Source organism: Onychostruthus taczanowskii, unplaced genomic scaffold (genome assembly GCF_017590055.1).
Source record: "Onychostruthus taczanowskii isolate IOZ18803 unplaced genomic scaffold, ASM1759005v1 scaffold29, whole genome shotgun sequence".
NCBI lineage: Eukaryota > Metazoa > Chordata > Aves > Passeriformes > Passeridae > Onychostruthus > Onychostruthus taczanowskii.
The window spans coordinates 7,169,028-7,187,895 of record NW_024500239.1 but is presented as its reverse complement, the minus strand read 5'-3'; the positions used below and the strand labels follow the sequence as shown (position 1 = coordinate 7,187,895).

Sequence of the window (18,868 nt, the reverse complement as noted above, 5' to 3'; positions counted from 1 at the left end):
GAGAAGGCCCTGCTTTTGTAACTGGTTCTTAGCTTTCTTTCATACCATAGTGGAAAAGAATTCAAGTTATTGTTAAAACCACATATAGATGTTATTGTTAAAACCACATATAGACTGCAAGAGAATAAAGTGAATAAAGCAATATATAATTTTGAAAAGAAAAACTCAATAACAAGAATATTGGGGTTAAATGAGCTTAAAGCAAGAGAAGGAGTAGAGGTAAATTCCTGAAGGGGACCCTTCCTACCCACTGGTCAGAAGCACCTTCAAAAATTGGAACAAAAATGAAAAAAAAAAAGTCTTCCCTTAAAATCAGATGATAGACTCTGATAAAGCAAAGTTTGTAGACAGTAAGTGCAGCTGCTTGCAGAACAGGCAGGGGCTCCATTGTCTGCTGGAATGTTGAGAGTAGGGGGAACAGGGTGTGTGGAGGGGAGCGGTTGGTGTCTGTGAAGATCCCAGGCAGGATCTCTGCCTGACTGGGGTTTGAACAAACAGGCCTTGGATACTGCAGAAGATAGAACTGTTCAAGACAGTTGAACAGGAATATTTTAAAACAAATCAGCCCAGCTGATTTGCAAGTTCTCATCTTTGAATATTTCTTGAAAGTGTCATAGCTGTGCCACTGAGACTGAGCACCCCATGTCCTTCACCCATTTCTCTCCCGAGCCAGAGAAGGAAAGGGGAGGAAGGCACAGCCTCAGGCAAGTTCTGTCTGCAGCCACTGTCCTGCCCAGAAGTTCCTGAGCTCTTGCCAGCCCTCCAAGCTGCCTTACCTGCTCCTGGCAGTGTGAACACTTGCAGTTTGTGAATCCCAATCATTGTCCCTCTGCTCCTTGAAGGAACCAGGCTGCTGCTGTGGCTGACCTGCATATGCTCATGGTACCTTCTGCTGCTTTTGGAGGTGGTGGTCCACAGCATTGACCAGCTCTGCTCCTCCAGTGTCAGCCTGTCCATTGTGTGCCCAGCTGTGCTGCCTGGTTACTGCTGCATGAACAAACCAAAATTTCACCTTGAATGAAAAATTGCTCTTGTATTCATTCCACTTCCAAGGCAAAGGCAGTGGCAAGAGAGGCATCAAAGGTGCAAATTCATTACCACCTTACTGATCTTGCTAGTGAACCACAGAGGAGAAGCAGTCCTCTCTGTTTGTGGGCATTCCATACTCCATGGAAAGATTCCTGCCTGCCCAGCCTAAGGGGAAAGTACCTCTGGGTTGTTATTTTTTCTCACCTAATGTTTCTGCAGTTAGTTATTGCTTTACATGGAGTGAAAGTGTGTGTGTGTGTGTGTGTGTGTGTGTAGGAGCAAAAACAACGTGGTGGACAGAAATAAATCTATGCACTCCACGAAGCTGCGAAGTCTCTGCTGTGCCTGTGGAAACGAATTCACCACGCAACATGATGTGTGCTGTGAACAAGATGGAAAGATGGCTTAAATCCTTGAAGGGCAACCCACACTAGTTCCTTTGCAGGAGTGTGAAAATGGTGTATTTGCATGAGCTTCTCAGTTGGTGGGCTACAGCCTTTTGCTGCAAAATGCTGCACCTTCGATCTGTTACCTTAGTGATGCTTGTACTTCTAAATCTAGCAGCTGCAGTTCCCAATATAGCCTACGGATTGCTTGTCCACGTGATGTCGCCTTGTCTCCTGGCTTTCCTGTGTGTTTAACAACCTCCCCGAAGTGTCTGCGTGTTTGCAGAGGAAAACTGGAGGAGGGGAAGATAAAAAAAAAAATGGGAGAAGGGTGCTGCATGTTAAGTGCAGACCTGTGCCTACCTGCATATGTCCTGCATATACCTACCTGTGCCACGTCCTGAATGAAGGGTTGGGGCGGGTTGGACTAGCTTATAAAAGCCAATACTTTACAAATTCTCCCTAGAAAAACAGGCTTGAATGGCACTGGTTTGAGAAGTTAGTTTGTGGATGTTACAGCTCTGTATTTCATTATGAAGACAAGGACTTTCTTAGGAGCTGTTAAGCCTCTGTGTAGGTGTATGTGAGTGTTTAATATGCAGCACCAAACTGATGTGAGTGCTGCACTGCTAAATGGTGTGATAGTGCTTGATGAATGAATCTGCTGGGGGGTAGCGTACAGACGTGACATTCATCAACGTCTGCTGCTGGAGAAACTTAACACAGGGAGAGCAGATCACGTTAAGAGGCTTGGAATGAAGAAAATGGGAATAATTTAGAATTTCATTTGTGAAATCCCTTGCACAATTAAGGAGGGTTTGTGCTGAATGTTGCATTATCCTGTTGCAGGTCTCCTGTTTCCTGGGGGAATTTAACTATAGAGATGAGACAAGGAGGTGTTCTCTAGAAGCATTCAGTCATGGAATTATATTAAATCATCAGACTGCCAAAAAGCTTTTTAGCGTCATGCTAAATTATAATTAGAGGTGATTAAGAAGCTTAAACATGTCACAGGCTGAAGAAAAAGTTATGCTAAAAGTAGGAATGGCAGCCCAGACAAATTCCTGATTTTAAAATTCATACTAGAATGGATGCCAGTTGTCCAGTCAGAAATTTTTATTAAAATAAGAAGTAGACGTGCAGCTGCTGTTTTTTAGAATGAAGATCTTTCTATAATGGGAATGGTAGGCAATTAGCATTGCAAAACTATGGGGAATGAGACATGGAAGAACACTTAGGAGATTGTTTCAAATGTCAGTTATATGAAATGTGTGTAAAAGTGTTTTTCTTTTTCTAGAGACTTAATACCTATAGTTGCTGCTCTGGAGTATAATCAGTGGTTTACAAAGCTGTCCTCCAAGGATCTGAAATTAGTAAGTAATAAATTAAAACAATGTATCTGCTTCTATCAGGCTGTGTTTTAAAGGATGCTCTTTCATTGTTTTAAAGGGAAATATTTTTGGCAAGTACAACTGGGCAATCTATTGCCAGGTTTTTTTTTTTTTTCTGGAATCATAACAGGAAAATATAAACTGTTGGATAGTCAGTCAGCACCATAAAAACACTGCTGAGAGTCAGGTCTTGTCAAAATTTCAAATAATATAGTTCAAAAACTTCGTTGGGTGATATTAGTAGCCCATAAAACTTCATTAGGCATTGCTGACTCCCCCGGACAATATTATGTGACTGACTGGAAAGTAACTTCAAAGCAGCCAGAAATCTTAGTTGCTTTTTGGAGGTGAAGAGAAAAGGCCAAAATTCTGGGTATTTTTTCTTGCATAAAGCACTTTTTTTTTTTTCTGTGTAATTTTCATTGCAACTTGATGATTTTCTCTCCAGTTTTCCAAAACACTGATGTGTGGCACCGGTATTTTTCCGTATCAGTTTTTATTGCTAAAAACAAAAGGAGGGCATGTCTAAACAAGTTGAACTACTGAAAAAAGGGCCAAGAAAAGCAATAATTCAGTGACAATTTAAATATATCAAAATATGCTATTTTTCCTAAAGTTTATAGTCACAGGTGAAGTTAGTGGTTTGCCTGAGAAACTGCTTTCATGCTTACCTCCAGAAGCTTTTATCTTTAAAAATTAATGTTAAATTTCCTCTTGTTTAAATTGACACCATTTTATTGATCTGTAAAGCTCTCATCATATTCCTAAGCTATCATTTCCAATGGAAATTCAGTAAGAACTTATGTGATTCTTGGCAAAAGAGTAGGCAAAAATCTTCTTTCCTGCTGGGAGATCTCTCTCAAAGTTATGCATGGAATGAAGGTGGTGGTATTTTTAGTGCTGTTGTAGTTTCCTGTTAAAATCAACATTGTTAAAAGTTACAATGCAATTAATCAGTTTCTGCTTCAGTGAAATGAGATAGTTTGCTTAGTTAGAAGACTGGCTGGTGTAGTTTGCTTAGAACTAAATCTGGCCCCGTTACCTATCTGAGATGTATTTATGTGACTATTTCAGGGTTTTTTCTTACCAGCTTTCCTGTGGAAAACAAATAAACTTAGTCTATAAGATGCATCAGTTACTAAAAAAAACCCAACCTCTTACCTTCCACACATCCAGTTTTTAAGTCAAAAATTAGGAAAATGTAGATCGTTGGACAGTAAATCCATGCCATAAGAATGGCATGACTGCCAAGGGTCACTATGAGGTCAGACATACCCAGAGGCCATCGAGAGCATTGTGTTTCATGAGTCCCGCTCTGACATTGTGTTTGATACACAGCACCCACAGTGGTTTTACAGTACAGGCATGAAACTTTCCACTTGCAGTCACAGTACTGTAGAAAGATTGTGATAATATTCTGAATTATTAAAACATGGATGGTAAGGAAAGTATTGGGAAGATGGCTGAGTAGACAGTCTTCACCAAAAATTGTCAACCTTTACTGTATAAAGGATTAATAAGATTTTACATGTGTGGCAGAGCAGATTTATTTTGTTTAGAGCAGATATATTTTTTTTGGACATTCAATTAATTTAAAGGTAAAAAAACCCAAACCCTGAAAAATATACAAACTAGAAAATGTCAGACGGTCATTAGAGACAAAGATACCCTGGGTATGAATGTCACATTGTTGTCTTTAAAAGCAGGTAACAGAATAGTTTCAGCACTTCATGATCATGACTGAAATTCAGCTTTGGATATCACATGAATGCTGGTTAGTGTGAGCTGTGGGGGGAAAAAGAAAAGTCAAATCCAGAAACAAAATAAAAGTTTCTCATAAAAGGTGATGAGGTACAGAGTTCATTGCATGGATTTTGAATGATTATTGTTTTGTCTCTCTAGCTGAATGAGCAGAGCAAGCAAACTCTTTTGTTGTCATGTTTTGTTCATGGCACTTGCAAATATCCATGCAATTTCTAGAATTCAACCACAGTAAGAACATGAGATGGGATTTGCTACTGCATAGGCTGCAAGAATTCATACTCAAATATACTGGCCCTTAACCACTAGTCCTTGGGAGTCTTTGGAGGACCTCTCTAGCTAGGGTACTTTTTCTCCTGAGGTTTTTTTTGGATTTTTTTTTTGTTTGTTTGCCTTCTGACATATTTCTTTGTGTTTAGTTGTCATTCCTAGTCAGGCTTTATTCTCCTTTGCACTAGTTACCACTTTTTTCTGCAGGAGTAGCATGCATATGAATAAGATTTCTTTTAAAATTGAGTGAGAGTTTTTCCTGAACCATATGATTTATGTTGTTTTCACTGTCATTATAAAAATTCTGCCTCTTTTGGGTAGGCAGCCTGGTTCATTAGTAACTTGCTTTTAGTCTGCCTCCTGCTTCTCTTACATCTTTTCCAGAAGTCTTCTGTTCACTCTCTTGAATGTTTCTGGTATTTTTACTTCCTATTTATGTATAACAAGAAGATGGCTGTGGCCTGGATCCCATTGCGATGTACAGCTTAACTTGATAACTGTTCTGTGTTTGTGTTCTTTAACTCTGTTCTGTCTTTTCTGTGGCAGTCCACTGATCTCTGTGAGCAGATACTGCGAGTGGTGAGTAGGTCCAGTCGCTTGGAAGAGCTGGTATTAGAGAATGCCGGGCTTAGAACGTAAGTAATTCCTTCACAATGTTGCTTTAGATGCTGCTTACTCCCACTAAAAGGGATGTGTGGTGTATGTTAGCCAGAATAAGCATTAAAAAAGCTGTGCTCAATATCTGTCTAGTTCTGAGGAGCCCCTAGTCTCAAGCTTTTTATCAGGTTTTCCAGAGGGTCTGTATGTCCAGGAAACCCCTTTAAACTGGTGTTTTTTAGGATTCTGCCTGGAGAATTAGGCTAAGAGGAGCAAAGTGATTGAAAGAGAGCATAAACCTTAAACTGGCTCTTACTGGTCCTCTCCCAAATATGGGTCCAATAGAAGTATCAGCACCTTTTTATAATTTAAAAAACAGTTGTTTAGGTTTTGTTAAAAAAAGCATACTGTGCCATCTTGCATAACACGTTGTTGTTTCATTTCCAAATGAGCTGGTGTTATCTTAATGTGGGTTGCTGTCTGCTCAAATATAACAGGACTTCTACATTAACAACTCTTTTGAAGAAAGTAGATCAGTAAGTTTAATGGCTTGCCATGAACTTAGAAAGAAGATACACTGAAATAAGCTGTATAATTAAATCCTTGCATATGTTTTAAACACAGTAAGATGTAGTTACTAGGTGTTTGCTTTTTTTCCCCCTTCACAGGAAATAGAAGCAAAGTTCAAGTTACTTCCAGCTGTGCTAGTCTATACTTGTAATGCTTGTTTTAGTGTTAGGGTAGGTCCAAGACAACACAGACAAGATAAACTCTAGAGCTAATGAATTTGTTTTTAAAATTAAAAAAACAGTGTAAAGGTGGGAGAAGCAGAACACTATGCAGAATTACAAAGAAAGGGAAATGAGCACAGGGGAGATATTTGGTGTGCCTTACATTATCTCCTCTTCCATTGTTGGAGTCTTTTTCTCCTTTTTAAAGTGCACTTTGCATTGAAATGCCTGTGAAAGAAAATTGCCTACATGACAAAAAAAATTTGAGGTTGAGTTTGGAATAATACGGGAACTTTGTGATCACTAGTGCACTGCCTTTAATAGCTGTCATTCAAACATAAGCCCCTGGTTTTAATCTCCTTTTTCTTCCAGTATGTGCCATGAAATTTAGTGTTAATCATTAATATTAAAGGATATGTTGAATACCTTTGCACATTGCCTACCTTAATTTATCACAGTTGGATTAACTGCTTTCAGTTTTAATAGGATCTGACAGATAATCAACCTGTGACTTTGGTTTTCATGTTTCCATCTACATGCAGAGTGTTTGGCATTGTGCCTTGGTATGTATCTGTTCTGATCAACACTGTCTGTTTTTGCCAAGGATGCATTTGTCAGTTTTGCCATTTTTCATATCTGTTTGCTAGGAGATCCTGTTGTTGCTGGCTATCTTCCTTCCTGTGGCTTACAGACCAGTCATTTTTAATGAGCTGTGATAGAATGCCAAACCAGGGTTAAGCAAGAGCTACCAAGAGTAAAGCTGTAAAAAATAACCTGAGCAGCTGCAAGAGCATATTTTTTCCTGCAGCAGAGTCAGTTTAAGATAACTCTGTTCTTTTCTATCTCCAGCCACGCATTTGTGTGCTTTGGTTTGGACCACAGCCTCATAAACACTTGTCATCCTCCCAAATGATGAAACAGCAAACTACTGTGCAGTAACAGTAATAAAGACCCAGAACTAGGGAAGTGTGACTTCCCTAGTTGGGAAAAACAGGACGTCAAATGAAAGTCCCTGTCTGATAAGATTTTAAGATTTGTGCTTTCCAGTTTAGATGCTCTTGGAAATTTTATCCCCATTGCTATTGCTTTAACTACGCATAAAGGATGCAGTTTAGATAGCATTGGAAGGCTTCAATGCATATAGCAATCACTAATGGTTTGGTAAGTGTTTTAATTAACATACATCATTTCCAGACTTCAGGGAGAGCAGAGTAATTCAGGCTGGCTCCCCAAAAAAAAAAGAGCTTGAAAAGAGTGTTAATTTCTGAGTTATTTTAGAGGAATGAGACAGTATATGATAACCAAAGTACTGATTTCTGAGTGGGCAGCTCAGCCTGTTGATTGGGCTGGGCTTTGGTGTCCACCAGGCTTTGAAGCTTGGTCTGACAGGCACAGGCTGTGTATGGTGGGAGCTGCCTTTGGCCTGCACTGTTGGAGATGGTATGCAAGGACTTGGATATTAGGAACAGGTTCTTCCTCCAGAGGGTGGTTGGATGCTGAAACAGGCTCCCCAGGGTACTGGTCATGCCCCTAACCCTGCCAGAGCTCAGGGAACATTTTTAATTTCAAGCACATGGTGAGGTTGTTGGGGTGTCCTGTGCAGGGCCAGGAGTTGGACTCAATTCTTGGGAGTCCCTTCCAACTCAGGATATTCTGTGATTTCCATGGAACTGCAGGACAGACTTCCCAGTCTGCAAAGGCCTGTTTGCAGGAGCTGGTGCAAGTGGTTTATTTGTTGCACTTCCATGCTCTCTGAAAACTGGCAGGCAGACTGTCCTTGCCTCCTTTCACACTGTCCTGTGCAGCCCTGTTCCACAGGGAGTGGCCAGCTGCCACATGGGGAACAACAGAAGTGCCTGTTGCTGGCCTTTGAAGGCCTAGAGGGCCTTTGACAGTCATGTAGAGTCTTATCTACACTGTCCTTAGACCTAACGGTGTTGCTTCCTCCCACACATCCTCTTCTTTTCTATTTCAGGGATGATTTTGTGTTTCAGGAATGCTCTAGACCGACCTCAAGGAATACCTCAAGGAATTATTTTGTTTTTCTGAGATTGGTAGTATTGTTTCCCTTGATGAAATGTCTTTAGTCTGTCATATGTATAGTTAAATTGAATCTTTTTGGGGCTTTACCTCCAAGTCTGAATAAGCTTGTTTCAGCCAAGCTTGGCTGTGTATGCATACAGAGCAAGCTCAATGCTTTATAGAAAGTTTCAGACTTACACCACATGCTCTGTTCTTAAGTGTGCAGCCAAAGGAAGTAACAAATTTTATGACTTGAAACAAATAGTGAACAAAGGAGGAGAAGAGATGTTCCCTCATGAGCAGAGCCAGGGTGCCTCTGTTTATGGCAGAGGCTGCACAGGGTGTGTGTTATTTGTTGTATTATTTTTTCCAAAATGAGCCTTGGAGCCCTGTGAGCCCAATATAGATAATCCAGTTCTTTCTGGTGGAAGTTGCTTTGCTGTGCCTTTGCTGAGTAGTTCACACACACTCTAGTTGTCCAAAACACTCTGGTAATCCTGCCTATATTGTTGGCGAAAGCTGAAGCAGAGTTCGCAAATAAGCCTGGAGGTATAGGCAAAGTATTGTAATGACAAGTATCTGTTAGGGATAAAGGAAGAGGAGGAAACTCCTCAAGAGGAAAGGGTTTGTTGCTTTTTAATTCAAAACCTCATTTTTCTTGGCTGGACATAAGGAGCTTGATTCAGATGCCTAAGGGCAGGCATCTAGCACCATTTAAAATGTTGGAAGATTTCCAGAGTGTTGGCAAATGTCACTGAGGACCTACAGGAGATCTGTAGTCTTCTGCAACAGCAGCTGGTAACAAAGCAGGAGACCCTGGGGCCTGTCAGGTGGCAAGGTTTCAAGACCAGAAGTTCTTTTTGTTGAGTGTTTGTATTCACATGCTGCTTGTATTTTAGGAAGAGAATATGTTTTTCCTAAAGGCAGCCCTTCATCATGCATCTGCAGTGCTGGAACCAGTTCTAGCCCCAGAAGGACATAGGGTTTCAAAGTAACTAAACTTCCCCAGAGCATCCCCGTACTCCAGTAAACTTTGCAGCTTCAGATAACCAAAAGCTATTGAGGCCATTGCTGTTCGTTCCCCTTTCTTTTCCAAATACTAGAAGAGGATGCTGCCTCCACTGTGGTTCTCAACACAGAGTTTGGTGGTAGGCAGGATCTGTTCCAAGGAAAGAGCGCAGTGTTAATTAGCATTTTGGTAGTTCTCCATCACTGGCCTACAGGAGGAGAAATAAAGTACTTCAAGGCAGAGAGAGAAAGAAGGAATTTAAAGATATCATTTTGCTTTCTTGGTGTCTCACTTAAGTGAAGTAAGAACACTGAGGTTACAACCTCACTTTATTAAAAGTCCACAGTAGGTCTAGTCCCTTATCACATCATAACTTCTCTGCAGGTACGAGAACAGGTTTGAGGATTTGCCTTAGAGCTGATAAGACGCCAGCCTTCTGATTTCATGCAAGGAATGTGTCTCCACCAGAGTGTGACAGTGTGGTGTGCAACAAAACCCAAGCTAGCTTTCAGCTTAGTGCTGTGGGTGGTGGCAGTCCAGCTGCAGCCAAGCACTTTCAGGTGGGGCAGTGCTCCCTTGCCTCTAAAGTGGCTTTGGAGCAGAGGTCATGCTACTACATCTACCTGCCATAGTTGGTTAAAGTTACTTCAAAGCTCTCTGTGCTGCCTGGCCTGGCTGTTGTCAGCATTACAGAGCTGATACTCTTCATCTCTTCTGGATCCATTGCTGAGACTGTGATCAGCCAGTCATGCCCTTTGATGCTCCTCACTGTAAAAAGAGGCAAAAGACCAGTCATCAGTGTGCTGCTGCTCTTTGAGAGAGCTATTCCTGCTGTTTTATTAGGTTAGAAATACTTCTGGATATGCTGCAAAGCTCATCTCTTTGAGTGACTATTGGCAGAAAGCTGCTGCAAGTGAGCAGGATGGCTTGTGAGTGAAGGAGGGGGCTGATGTGAATCTCCAAATCCTGTGGCGTGCAGAGAGGTGGAAGATGTGGTGAAGTTTTGAGTTATTCTGTGTAACTCCTGTTTTATATCTTCAGATCTCTGTCAAAAGCACTATAGGCTTTGATTGTATACTCTTCAGTCTCTTAGGTCACAGAATGAATAAATAACGAAGTAACTCCCCATGAAAGATAGCAAATTAGCCAGATAAGCATTGTTTAGAACCATGAGGAATCAGTCAGTGCTCTGCACTAGCAAAGGCCACTTGTATCTAGTAATCCCTTGATGCTTTTAAGCCTTTGTATGTGTTGTTGGCAGAGGAGATAACAGGATTCCTTCTCCCTCTCTTTTTTTTTGTTGCAGGGATTTTGCACAGAAACTAGCCAGTGCCCTCGCCCATAATCCCAACTCAGGACTCCATACGATCAACCTTGCTAGCAATCCACTTGAAGATAGAGGTACTGTAAAATTTACATTTTTCCCTTTCTATAAACATAACAGGAGGATTGTTGCTGCTCCATTCAGCTTGACCTGAAGAATAGGTTATTGTTTTGTGCATAATGCTACTGTAAATTTCTGTTGTTCACAAATGACTGAGAATTGACCTTCTTTTTGACTTACGTGTATCCATTGGTGCGTTGAGAAATATTTAAATGTCTTAAACTAACCCAGAATTTTAAAGGAATATAGAACATAGTGATTGTTTAGGACTAGATGGTAAAAAGAACCCCTCTAGTTTTTAAGAGCTGTGCATATTTCAAAGCAGTGTAGTCAGCTGAAAGATGAAGCACAAGGCAGCTTTGTGTCTTGGATTGCATTTTTCTGATGGTTTTGTGTTTTTATTTCAGCTGTAATGCCATATTTCTTTTCAGTATGAAAATTACCGCTTTTTCTTTGCTCTCTGGTGGCCTTGCCCTGTTGTGAGGTCTTGGTGATGTTCAATAATACTGGCATAACTGGCATTCCTAAGGAGCAAAATGCTGTTGACTCCACAAGATGGAAAATCAAGCTGAACAGCTCAGCTTTTCTCAGACTAGGCACCCTTAGGCATGATTTCTGTACATATCAAGTCATTCCTCTCCCTTGTCTACTCTTTTTTCACCCAAGAGGCATTTATTTTTAAAATAAGGTTACATTCTTTCAGTCTGGAGTTGACCCTTCAGCGCTGCCCATGTGAGATTTCCATTTGCTTCACTTAATGCATTTCAGGCACACAGTGTTCTGGGATCAGACTATCTTGTGCTCCTGTTGGGTCAGAAGAAAAATATGAATTTTACACAGTGAACCTTTTCTTGTTTTATTTGGTTTGTTTGGGGGAAATTTTCTATTCTCTTTGCTGTTATGATTCAAAATAGAAAAGCTGTTCATTCTAATTACAACCTGATGGACTCAGAATGTTGTTAACACAGAATTTTGTAGGTGTCCCTTCTTTCTTGCTGGTTCAGTGAGGAGAAAAATAGCTGGGAAGGGTTTTTTTTTCCTTTTTTCCCTTTCTATATCTGTATCACTGTTCTTTTGACTAGAAGCAAGTATGATAATGTTTTTGTTTTTAACCTGTTCTGAGTAGTTTTTTATTTGAAATTGTTCGCATGAATTGCTTTAACTCTTCTGATTACCTCTTGCCTGCTGATTATTGCTTGTCCTTGTTAAGAATTCTCGTCACATGAAAGCCAGTGCTTCACTGAAGAATTTTATTGTTACAATGTGCCGGAGGCCTTCTGCATTTTACAGAAATTTCTGTTGTAAGCTGGATAAAAGTCTGCTACATTGTTGATTCTGCTTTTGAATAAGTATATTTAGGTTGTGTTATTTGAAAGGGTTTTTTTTTCCCTAAGGAACTCATTTTTATCCTGGAAGCAAAACACTTGGCTGAACGTTGGGTACTCTACAGTGAAGGGGATCTTTTTTTTGTTTTTTAAACATATCCATGGGGCACTTTCTTTGCAACAAACCTATAGATTCAAGCCATTCAGCAGTATCCACATATAAAACAAAAATGGAATGCAGGAACTACAACTTGGAGAAATTAGTAGGGTTTTTTCATAATCGCAGCCTCTCCTATCAAATATGCAATTAAGATTTGACCTTTTCATTAGAATGAGATAGGTTATAGAGTACTTAGAAATTAATTATAATTGTAATGTGCAAATACTGCAACTTGTCAGTTCAAGAAAATTACCTGGGTGCAAGGTAGATTTGACTTTGGTAAACTGGAGTGGTAGGAAGGATTTCACAAATTAAAGTGGAGATTCATATAAACAGATGGATTTTGGAAAATACCTTTTGAAAAATCACCTGCAGGAACTGGAACTAGATTATTTTGCAGTTATAAGGGAAACAACAGAGTTGTTTGTTTTCTGGAGAAGAACATATTGGACTCCATATGAACACAAACATGCACTAAGCTGTTCTATATTGCTGCGTACCAATAACTGAAGGCATGCTATTATTACATACTAATGCAACTGTCTGTATTCCAACAGCATGGGAAGTGGTTTTAGTTTACCTAAAGCATAGGGCCTGTCTTCAGTTCAAATACAGTGCAGTATTTATATGCAGTGATTTTTTTACTGAGACCAGTCTCTTAATTTGTGTTTGGCTGTCCTTTATGGTACTGTCAATATTTGTGAGACTAACACCTGGAAAGTTTGCTATCAATCTTGTCTGTAAAAATCTAGCCACACTGAAGTGGTGGCGGTTTTGCTTTTGGCTCTACTAGGATCAGTATTTAATCTCGTATTTTGTTAAAAATAATGCAAAACAAACATACTGAAGCCTAGTAGTACTCAAATTCCAAACTGTGTGCCTGGATGCAGCTAACTCCATTTCTGCCATGTGAACTCTTATCTCTGTTATGCCATTAGCAAAAATGAGTGACCTAAAGGGTGTTCAAGGACCAGACTAAACAGAAGCAGTTTTTCTTTTCTGCACTTGATTCCTGTATCTTATAAATATAGCTTAACCCCTGTTCTAGTAAGATGTGAAAATTGTTCAGCTTGGCTAGAATGATAATTAGTCTGCTGATTGTTAGCTAAATACAAAAATGGAGAGGTAAAACTATTTGCAGCATGTCTTAGTAAGAATGCTGAACAGCAAAAATTACATTAGTGATAGTGATTGTCCTTATAGAGCTAGGGAAGAAAATCCTGTTAGTATGACTTGACTCATTCTTGCTGAAAATTGGTGAAGGTATATGGTTACCACTGTGCTTTACAATAAATGATTCCAAGGTCTCATATGTCTAATGCTTTAGCAATATAAATAAAAAGGTGTGTATTGTTTTGAGCTGCATGGGTGTTGCACTCAACGCTTTTACAGAGAGCATTAAAAAGAACCTACCACAGTATCTGCAAGGTGGCTGGCGCCTTCCATATGAATGATAAGTAAGACAGAATCAAAACAGAGTAAACATAGGTATGTGACCTACAGTTTCACAGACTGTTTCATGTCTGTGTATGGGGAAAGGGTATCAGCTTTTTAATTTACTATGTTTTCAAGCAAGTAAAAGGTTTTACCCTCTTTCTCTGTGCTCTTTTCTCTCCAAAGGAATTGCTGTAGACAATGGTATTTTACACCTCAGGTTAAGCCTGGAATTTCTATGTTGATTTATTTCTCTAATAAATATTTCACAGATTAGTTGCATTGTTATTTAGCATGTGCCCTCTTAATCAAATTTCAATCTTTTGCTTAAAATAGAGCATTAAATTTGTGAAGTGGGGAACTTGGACACACTGTGTAAAGGCTTTAATGAAAAGTACCTTCTTATGGTTTTCTTCTTTTGTTGAATTTGTGCTGAGGTAGTCCAGTCTCAGCATCTTAATAGGTTTTTACTGTTTAGGATTGCAAGCAGTTGTGGCATTTCCAAGCCTGTGTCCTGGCTGGTAGCCTGCAGGCTGCTGTAAGGGAATTAAGTGGTCACTATGACTTGGGAAAGGTTTCAGGTTCTTAGGGTTTGCTTCAGAAAAAGAGGGTGATGTTAGCTAATGTGGGTGCCTTTCTTGCATTTACAGCCCTTCATTTTAAAAGAAAATATAAATAGTTTGAAATTTTGTGTGAGACAGCATTGTTGGGTTTTAGTTCATGCTTAGATTTTTTAATTTAGTTTTTTTTCCGAAACATAAAACTTCCAGATTTTCCAAGTGCTGACTGCTTGTAATAGCTTCACTTTGACTCCTTCCCAAAAGTGTGTATGTATTATAAAGTTTTTAAACTAATTCAGGAAGATTACTGATAGTTAAAAACAAAGTTTCTTATTTGTTCAGTGGTTGGCAAAGCAGGGATCTTGATTACATCAGTAAAAGGTTCATGAAATGACAGAGCCCATCTGCACCGTGAGCGCAGTTCCTCCTCAAGTGTCACTGGTGCAGTTTGCCCCTGCTGAGATTTGCTGGCAAAACCTGAGGTCACAGAGCTCATCTGAAAACATCTGTTTTGTCTTTGCTCCCCCAACAGGTGTGTCATCTTTGAGCATCCAGTTTGCCAAACTTCCAAAGGGACTGAAGCATTTAAATTTATCTAAAACCTCCTTGTCACCTAAAGGTAGGTTTTATAAATATGCCTCTTTTTCTCTTCTAAAACTTTCGGACTTACATACAGAAAATACTTTCTTAACATATAAAATGATGAATTTTGTTAATTATTTACATGTATTTTCTTAGCAGTGCAGCTGCTTTTTTTGCAGTTCTGGGTTGCTGAACTCTGGGCTGGGTTCTGAGTGCTCTTCAGCACTTTTATAAACTCAGACTCGCTTCTCTAAGGGTTAAGTTTGAACCTGTATTATAAAGGAAGACTGAAATTAGGATTGACATGAAAGATATGTTTCATATGCACTTCAGAAAAATGTCTGAAGCAAAATTGTGTAGGGAAATTTCTAAATGTTTTGTACACAGTTATTTTATGAAATCAAGCATTGTGACAGTAGTTGGTGAGTGACTTGCTCTGACTAAAGACTTCTTTGTTTTATAATTTACAAATTTCTGCTTTGGTATTGTAATTGAAATGGTTTTATATTTTAAAAGCGATCACAACAGTGAAACAGAAGCCAGATTATTTCAGGATTTTTTACATTTTTGTTTTACAAATAATAGGAGCAGTGACCTCTTACACAGATGGCACAAACCCAGGGTCTCCTGTATAGGTAATGGATGTTAAAAATAGAAAAACCACACTGACATTAGTGCTGCTTTTTTATAGATTTGATGACCTGGAAAAGATGAACTGAGTTAACAGTATAAAGGACATCAGTTGATAACAGATAAAAACCATGTCCTTTTATCCTGTTTATAATTGCTCAGTGAAGTGCAGATACTGTATTCTCCTTAGCTTCAAGGATTGACCTGGGGCAATAAGGGTGGGATAAAGGACTTTTTGTTATTATGAGTGCCTGTGGCTCTTATTATGCTTAAGTAAACAGTAAATCCTAACGTGAATTTGTTCAATAATGATTTTCACTAAAAATACTTGTATTAAACTCTGGGGTTGTTGTTTTCTACTGCTAACTCAATTTTTGGCGAGAGTTGGTTAAGAATCTTGACTAACGTAACATGTACTCTTGAAATAATATACTTGTGAATTTAACAGAAATTTATGCAGTTCTGGTATGTTCATTCATTCTCTACTTTTCTTCACGTGAGCTGAATTATTTCAGCAAGTGATTGTGAAGTGTGAGTCGAGAGAACATTCTAGCAACATTTCTTTCTTCATAAAGAATAAATGCCAGCTTGATGAAGTTCACCCACACATCTCTTGTCAGTGAAAGTGAATTCTGGGGTTATTAAAAGAATCTGAAGGTTTTAACATCCCTTTTAAAGATGATATTTAAGCAAAAACTGAAAATATTTTCCAGTATGTCTAATACTGATGACCTTCAGATTAACATGTTACCATTAATGTTGTCCCGTGGAAGCTCCTCAGTATTCCTTAAAAATAGTACATGCCATGTCTTAAAATGGGAGTTCTTACAACCCTCAAGACCTGAAGCAACTCAGGCTGCTACAAAGCTGTCAGTTCCTCTCTGACCTAAGCAGACAGTAATGATTTGGTTTTAACTTGGGAGGCTATTTTTGAACTTGGAATACTTTTTGTGGAGAAAGTCTAAAAGAGTCCCTGGATCTTGGATTCAGTAGACTCCAAAGTATATGTATTTTTTTCCTCCAACGTTTTTTTTCTCTTTTTTTCTTTTTTTTTTTTTCCTTTCATCTTTTTTTTTTTTCCTTAAATTTAAGCTTTTCGTAAATTCAGAACAAAACCTCACAGGTTTTGACCTTATTTTAAAAGTGCTTTCTGTTTGAGATAAGTTTCCAAGATTGACAGGTGGAGTTCAGGTGGCAACTTCCCAGCTGATCTTTCTTCAAATATTGTATCTCGAAGTTCCTGAGAGCTGTTAACAGTCTAAGCCTCCTGAGAGTGGTAAAAGAGCATAAAAGATTGTCTGCAAATGAAAATGAGATTACTGTTAGAGTATAGCATGAGGTAGTGTGAAGTTCAAACATAAATTTATTGATTCGAAGATTCTGGTTAAATGGAAAATTCTAGTATACTCATTCAAAGATAATGCTTGCTTTTCTGAGTCCAAGCCAGAGGCAAATTAGAAAAATCCCTCATTCACATTGTTTGCCTTCACTGATGTGGCTGATTTTGAGCACTTGGCCCTTTTTAAGCATGAAACAAGCAGCAATATTATGAAGTTTGATAGCTCCTCTTCTCCCTCAAACTCAGATACTGTTTCTGAATTCCCAGAGTTGGTTCTTGGTTGTACATGCTGAATTGCTGGTAGTTGAACCCAGCTGGAACCCCAGTTGATAACTAGGTACCATCAAGCAACCAGGACAAAATTGCATTTGCTCCTTCTCCTTGGTGTTGCTTGCAAACATTGTTGAGAAGGTTCACTAAAGTGAATCTAAAGCTGTAACGTCAAATATTTAAACAGAACTTTGAGATCTTTGAAAATTTCAAAAAGTATTAGTTTGCAGTTTACCTTTAGCAACAGGGTGTTCATTCAACAACACCATCTCAAGCGAAAAGAAAAATGGCACTAAGCAGATATGATTTGAGACTTGACAAAGGTGTTGCTGTGCTTTGGTACTCTCCAGTTTCAAAAGCCTCCTGAAACCAGGAGCCATACTACTAATATGGGAGACTTTCTTAATATTTGAAAGCTCAGAAAATTAAAGCATTGACATAAGTATTTTTGTCTTCAGTAGCTTGCTAGCTGTTTCTTCCGCATCCTTGCTGGCAAATTGTTTCATAAGTTTTTAAGTGAAGACTGGGTGTTTTCATCCATTGAATGCCCATCTAATTTCACTGACCGGCCGTGAGAAATCATTGAATGTTGTGTAGTAGATCACTTGCCTTCTGTATAGCTTTGGCCAGGCACTTAGAAAAAAACTGCTGCATCAACTAAAGGGCACGGTGATGCTTATACATGTAAGAAGCACATGCATGTAGTGCTTGAAAGGCAGCAGAGACCATCTACAATAAATTGATAAGTTGATGATAAGCTGCAGAGCCCTCAGATGAAAGTTAGATTTGAAGGAATCAGAAATAGCCATGTCCTAATTTGTATTTTGAAAAGCTGAAAAGTATCAATGGAATAAAGTCCTGATTGGTTTGTTCCCAATGTGAGCTTTTTAATTTTAATGTGAAAAATATGTGTTCTGATAAGCAACTGAGAGTCTTTGTGCATCTCTTGGTACTTTTAATTAACTATTTTTATGAAATTACAGGCAAATAGATGAATTGAAATATTTTTAATTTCTAGGTCTCAGTCGCTTTTGAAGTTCCAGCAATTATAATTGTTAATGTACTTGGTCTTCCACAGATGCGTACATCTACTTCCACAGATAGTTTTATCTAAATATAATTGTTTGTAGGAAGACACTGTCTTAACATTGTGGAATAAACTGTGTTTTTAAAATCTGTTTGAAAATGGATCTGACTACATCCTGGATCTGGGATGTATAACACACTGTGGCTCCATCAGGGAAGTTGGGAGAGCGTGGGCCAGGTGCAATTGGGCATGCTGTGCCAGGGAAAGGTCTCATATCTGCCTGGTGATCTGTATTCCTCAGCTGCAGTACAGCGATGGCAACAGTAGGTCATTAAACATTTGTGCGTGTCTGTGTTCACTGAAACTGTGCGCTTGCAGGCTCTGGGCCAGTTTTGTGTGGAGCTGGCTCAGCTGAGTTGTGACCTCTCTTTTGGCAGGGGTGAACAGCCTTTCCCAGTCACTGAGTGCCAACTCGCTGATCGCCAACACGCTCGTCTATCTCGACCTCTCAGGGAACGCGCTCCGCGGAGATGATCTCTCAGTAAGCGCTTTCCTCTCACCGGGGAGATAATCAATGCGTGTGTTAATTCACGGTTGAGAGAAAGGCAAAATCCTTTTGGTTTAGATCCTTTTTGGACTTTACTTCTGTACAGTTTTAGTAGGGATAGAAAATAACAGATTTATTTCTGCTCCTTGGTATAAACTCAGAGAACTGCCCCACACAACTAAAAAAAAATCCACATAATTTTAGTTCATGCCTTTAGTCTTTGGCTTCTGCTGATACATGAGAAAAGTGCAAGGATACCACTTTTTTTCAGTGGACTCACTATTCTCTTTGAGTTTGTTTGAAAGTGACAAAATGCCATTAAAAAGCTCTCATAATCTTTTTAATGATAAGAGTATCACAGATTTTTCGTTGGAAAGTTGGATGCAAATGATTTCTTTTGATTTGTAAATAATT

The 18,868-nt window shown here is 39.1% G+C and overlaps 1 protein-coding gene across 3 annotated transcripts in view; it reads left to right on the top strand.

Annotated features, from left to right (window-relative positions):
• The window catches only part of CARMIL1 (capping protein regulator and myosin 1 linker 1), a 190,211-nt gene that overhangs the window by 90,154 nt on the left and 81,189 nt on the right, over positions 1–18,868 (top strand). For all 3 annotated transcript variants that reach the window (XM_041408078.1, XM_041408077.1, XM_041408076.1), the window contains exons 9-13: positions 2,713–2,788; positions 5,384–5,472; positions 10,503–10,597; positions 14,592–14,678; positions 18,345–18,448. In XM_041408078.1, coding sequence (XP_041264012.1) covers positions 2,713–2,788; positions 5,384–5,472; positions 10,503–10,597; positions 14,592–14,678; positions 18,345–18,448 — 451 coding nt within the window. The remainder of the gene's footprint in view (positions 1–2,712; positions 2,789–5,383; positions 5,473–10,502; positions 10,598–14,591; positions 14,679–18,344; positions 18,449–18,868) is intronic.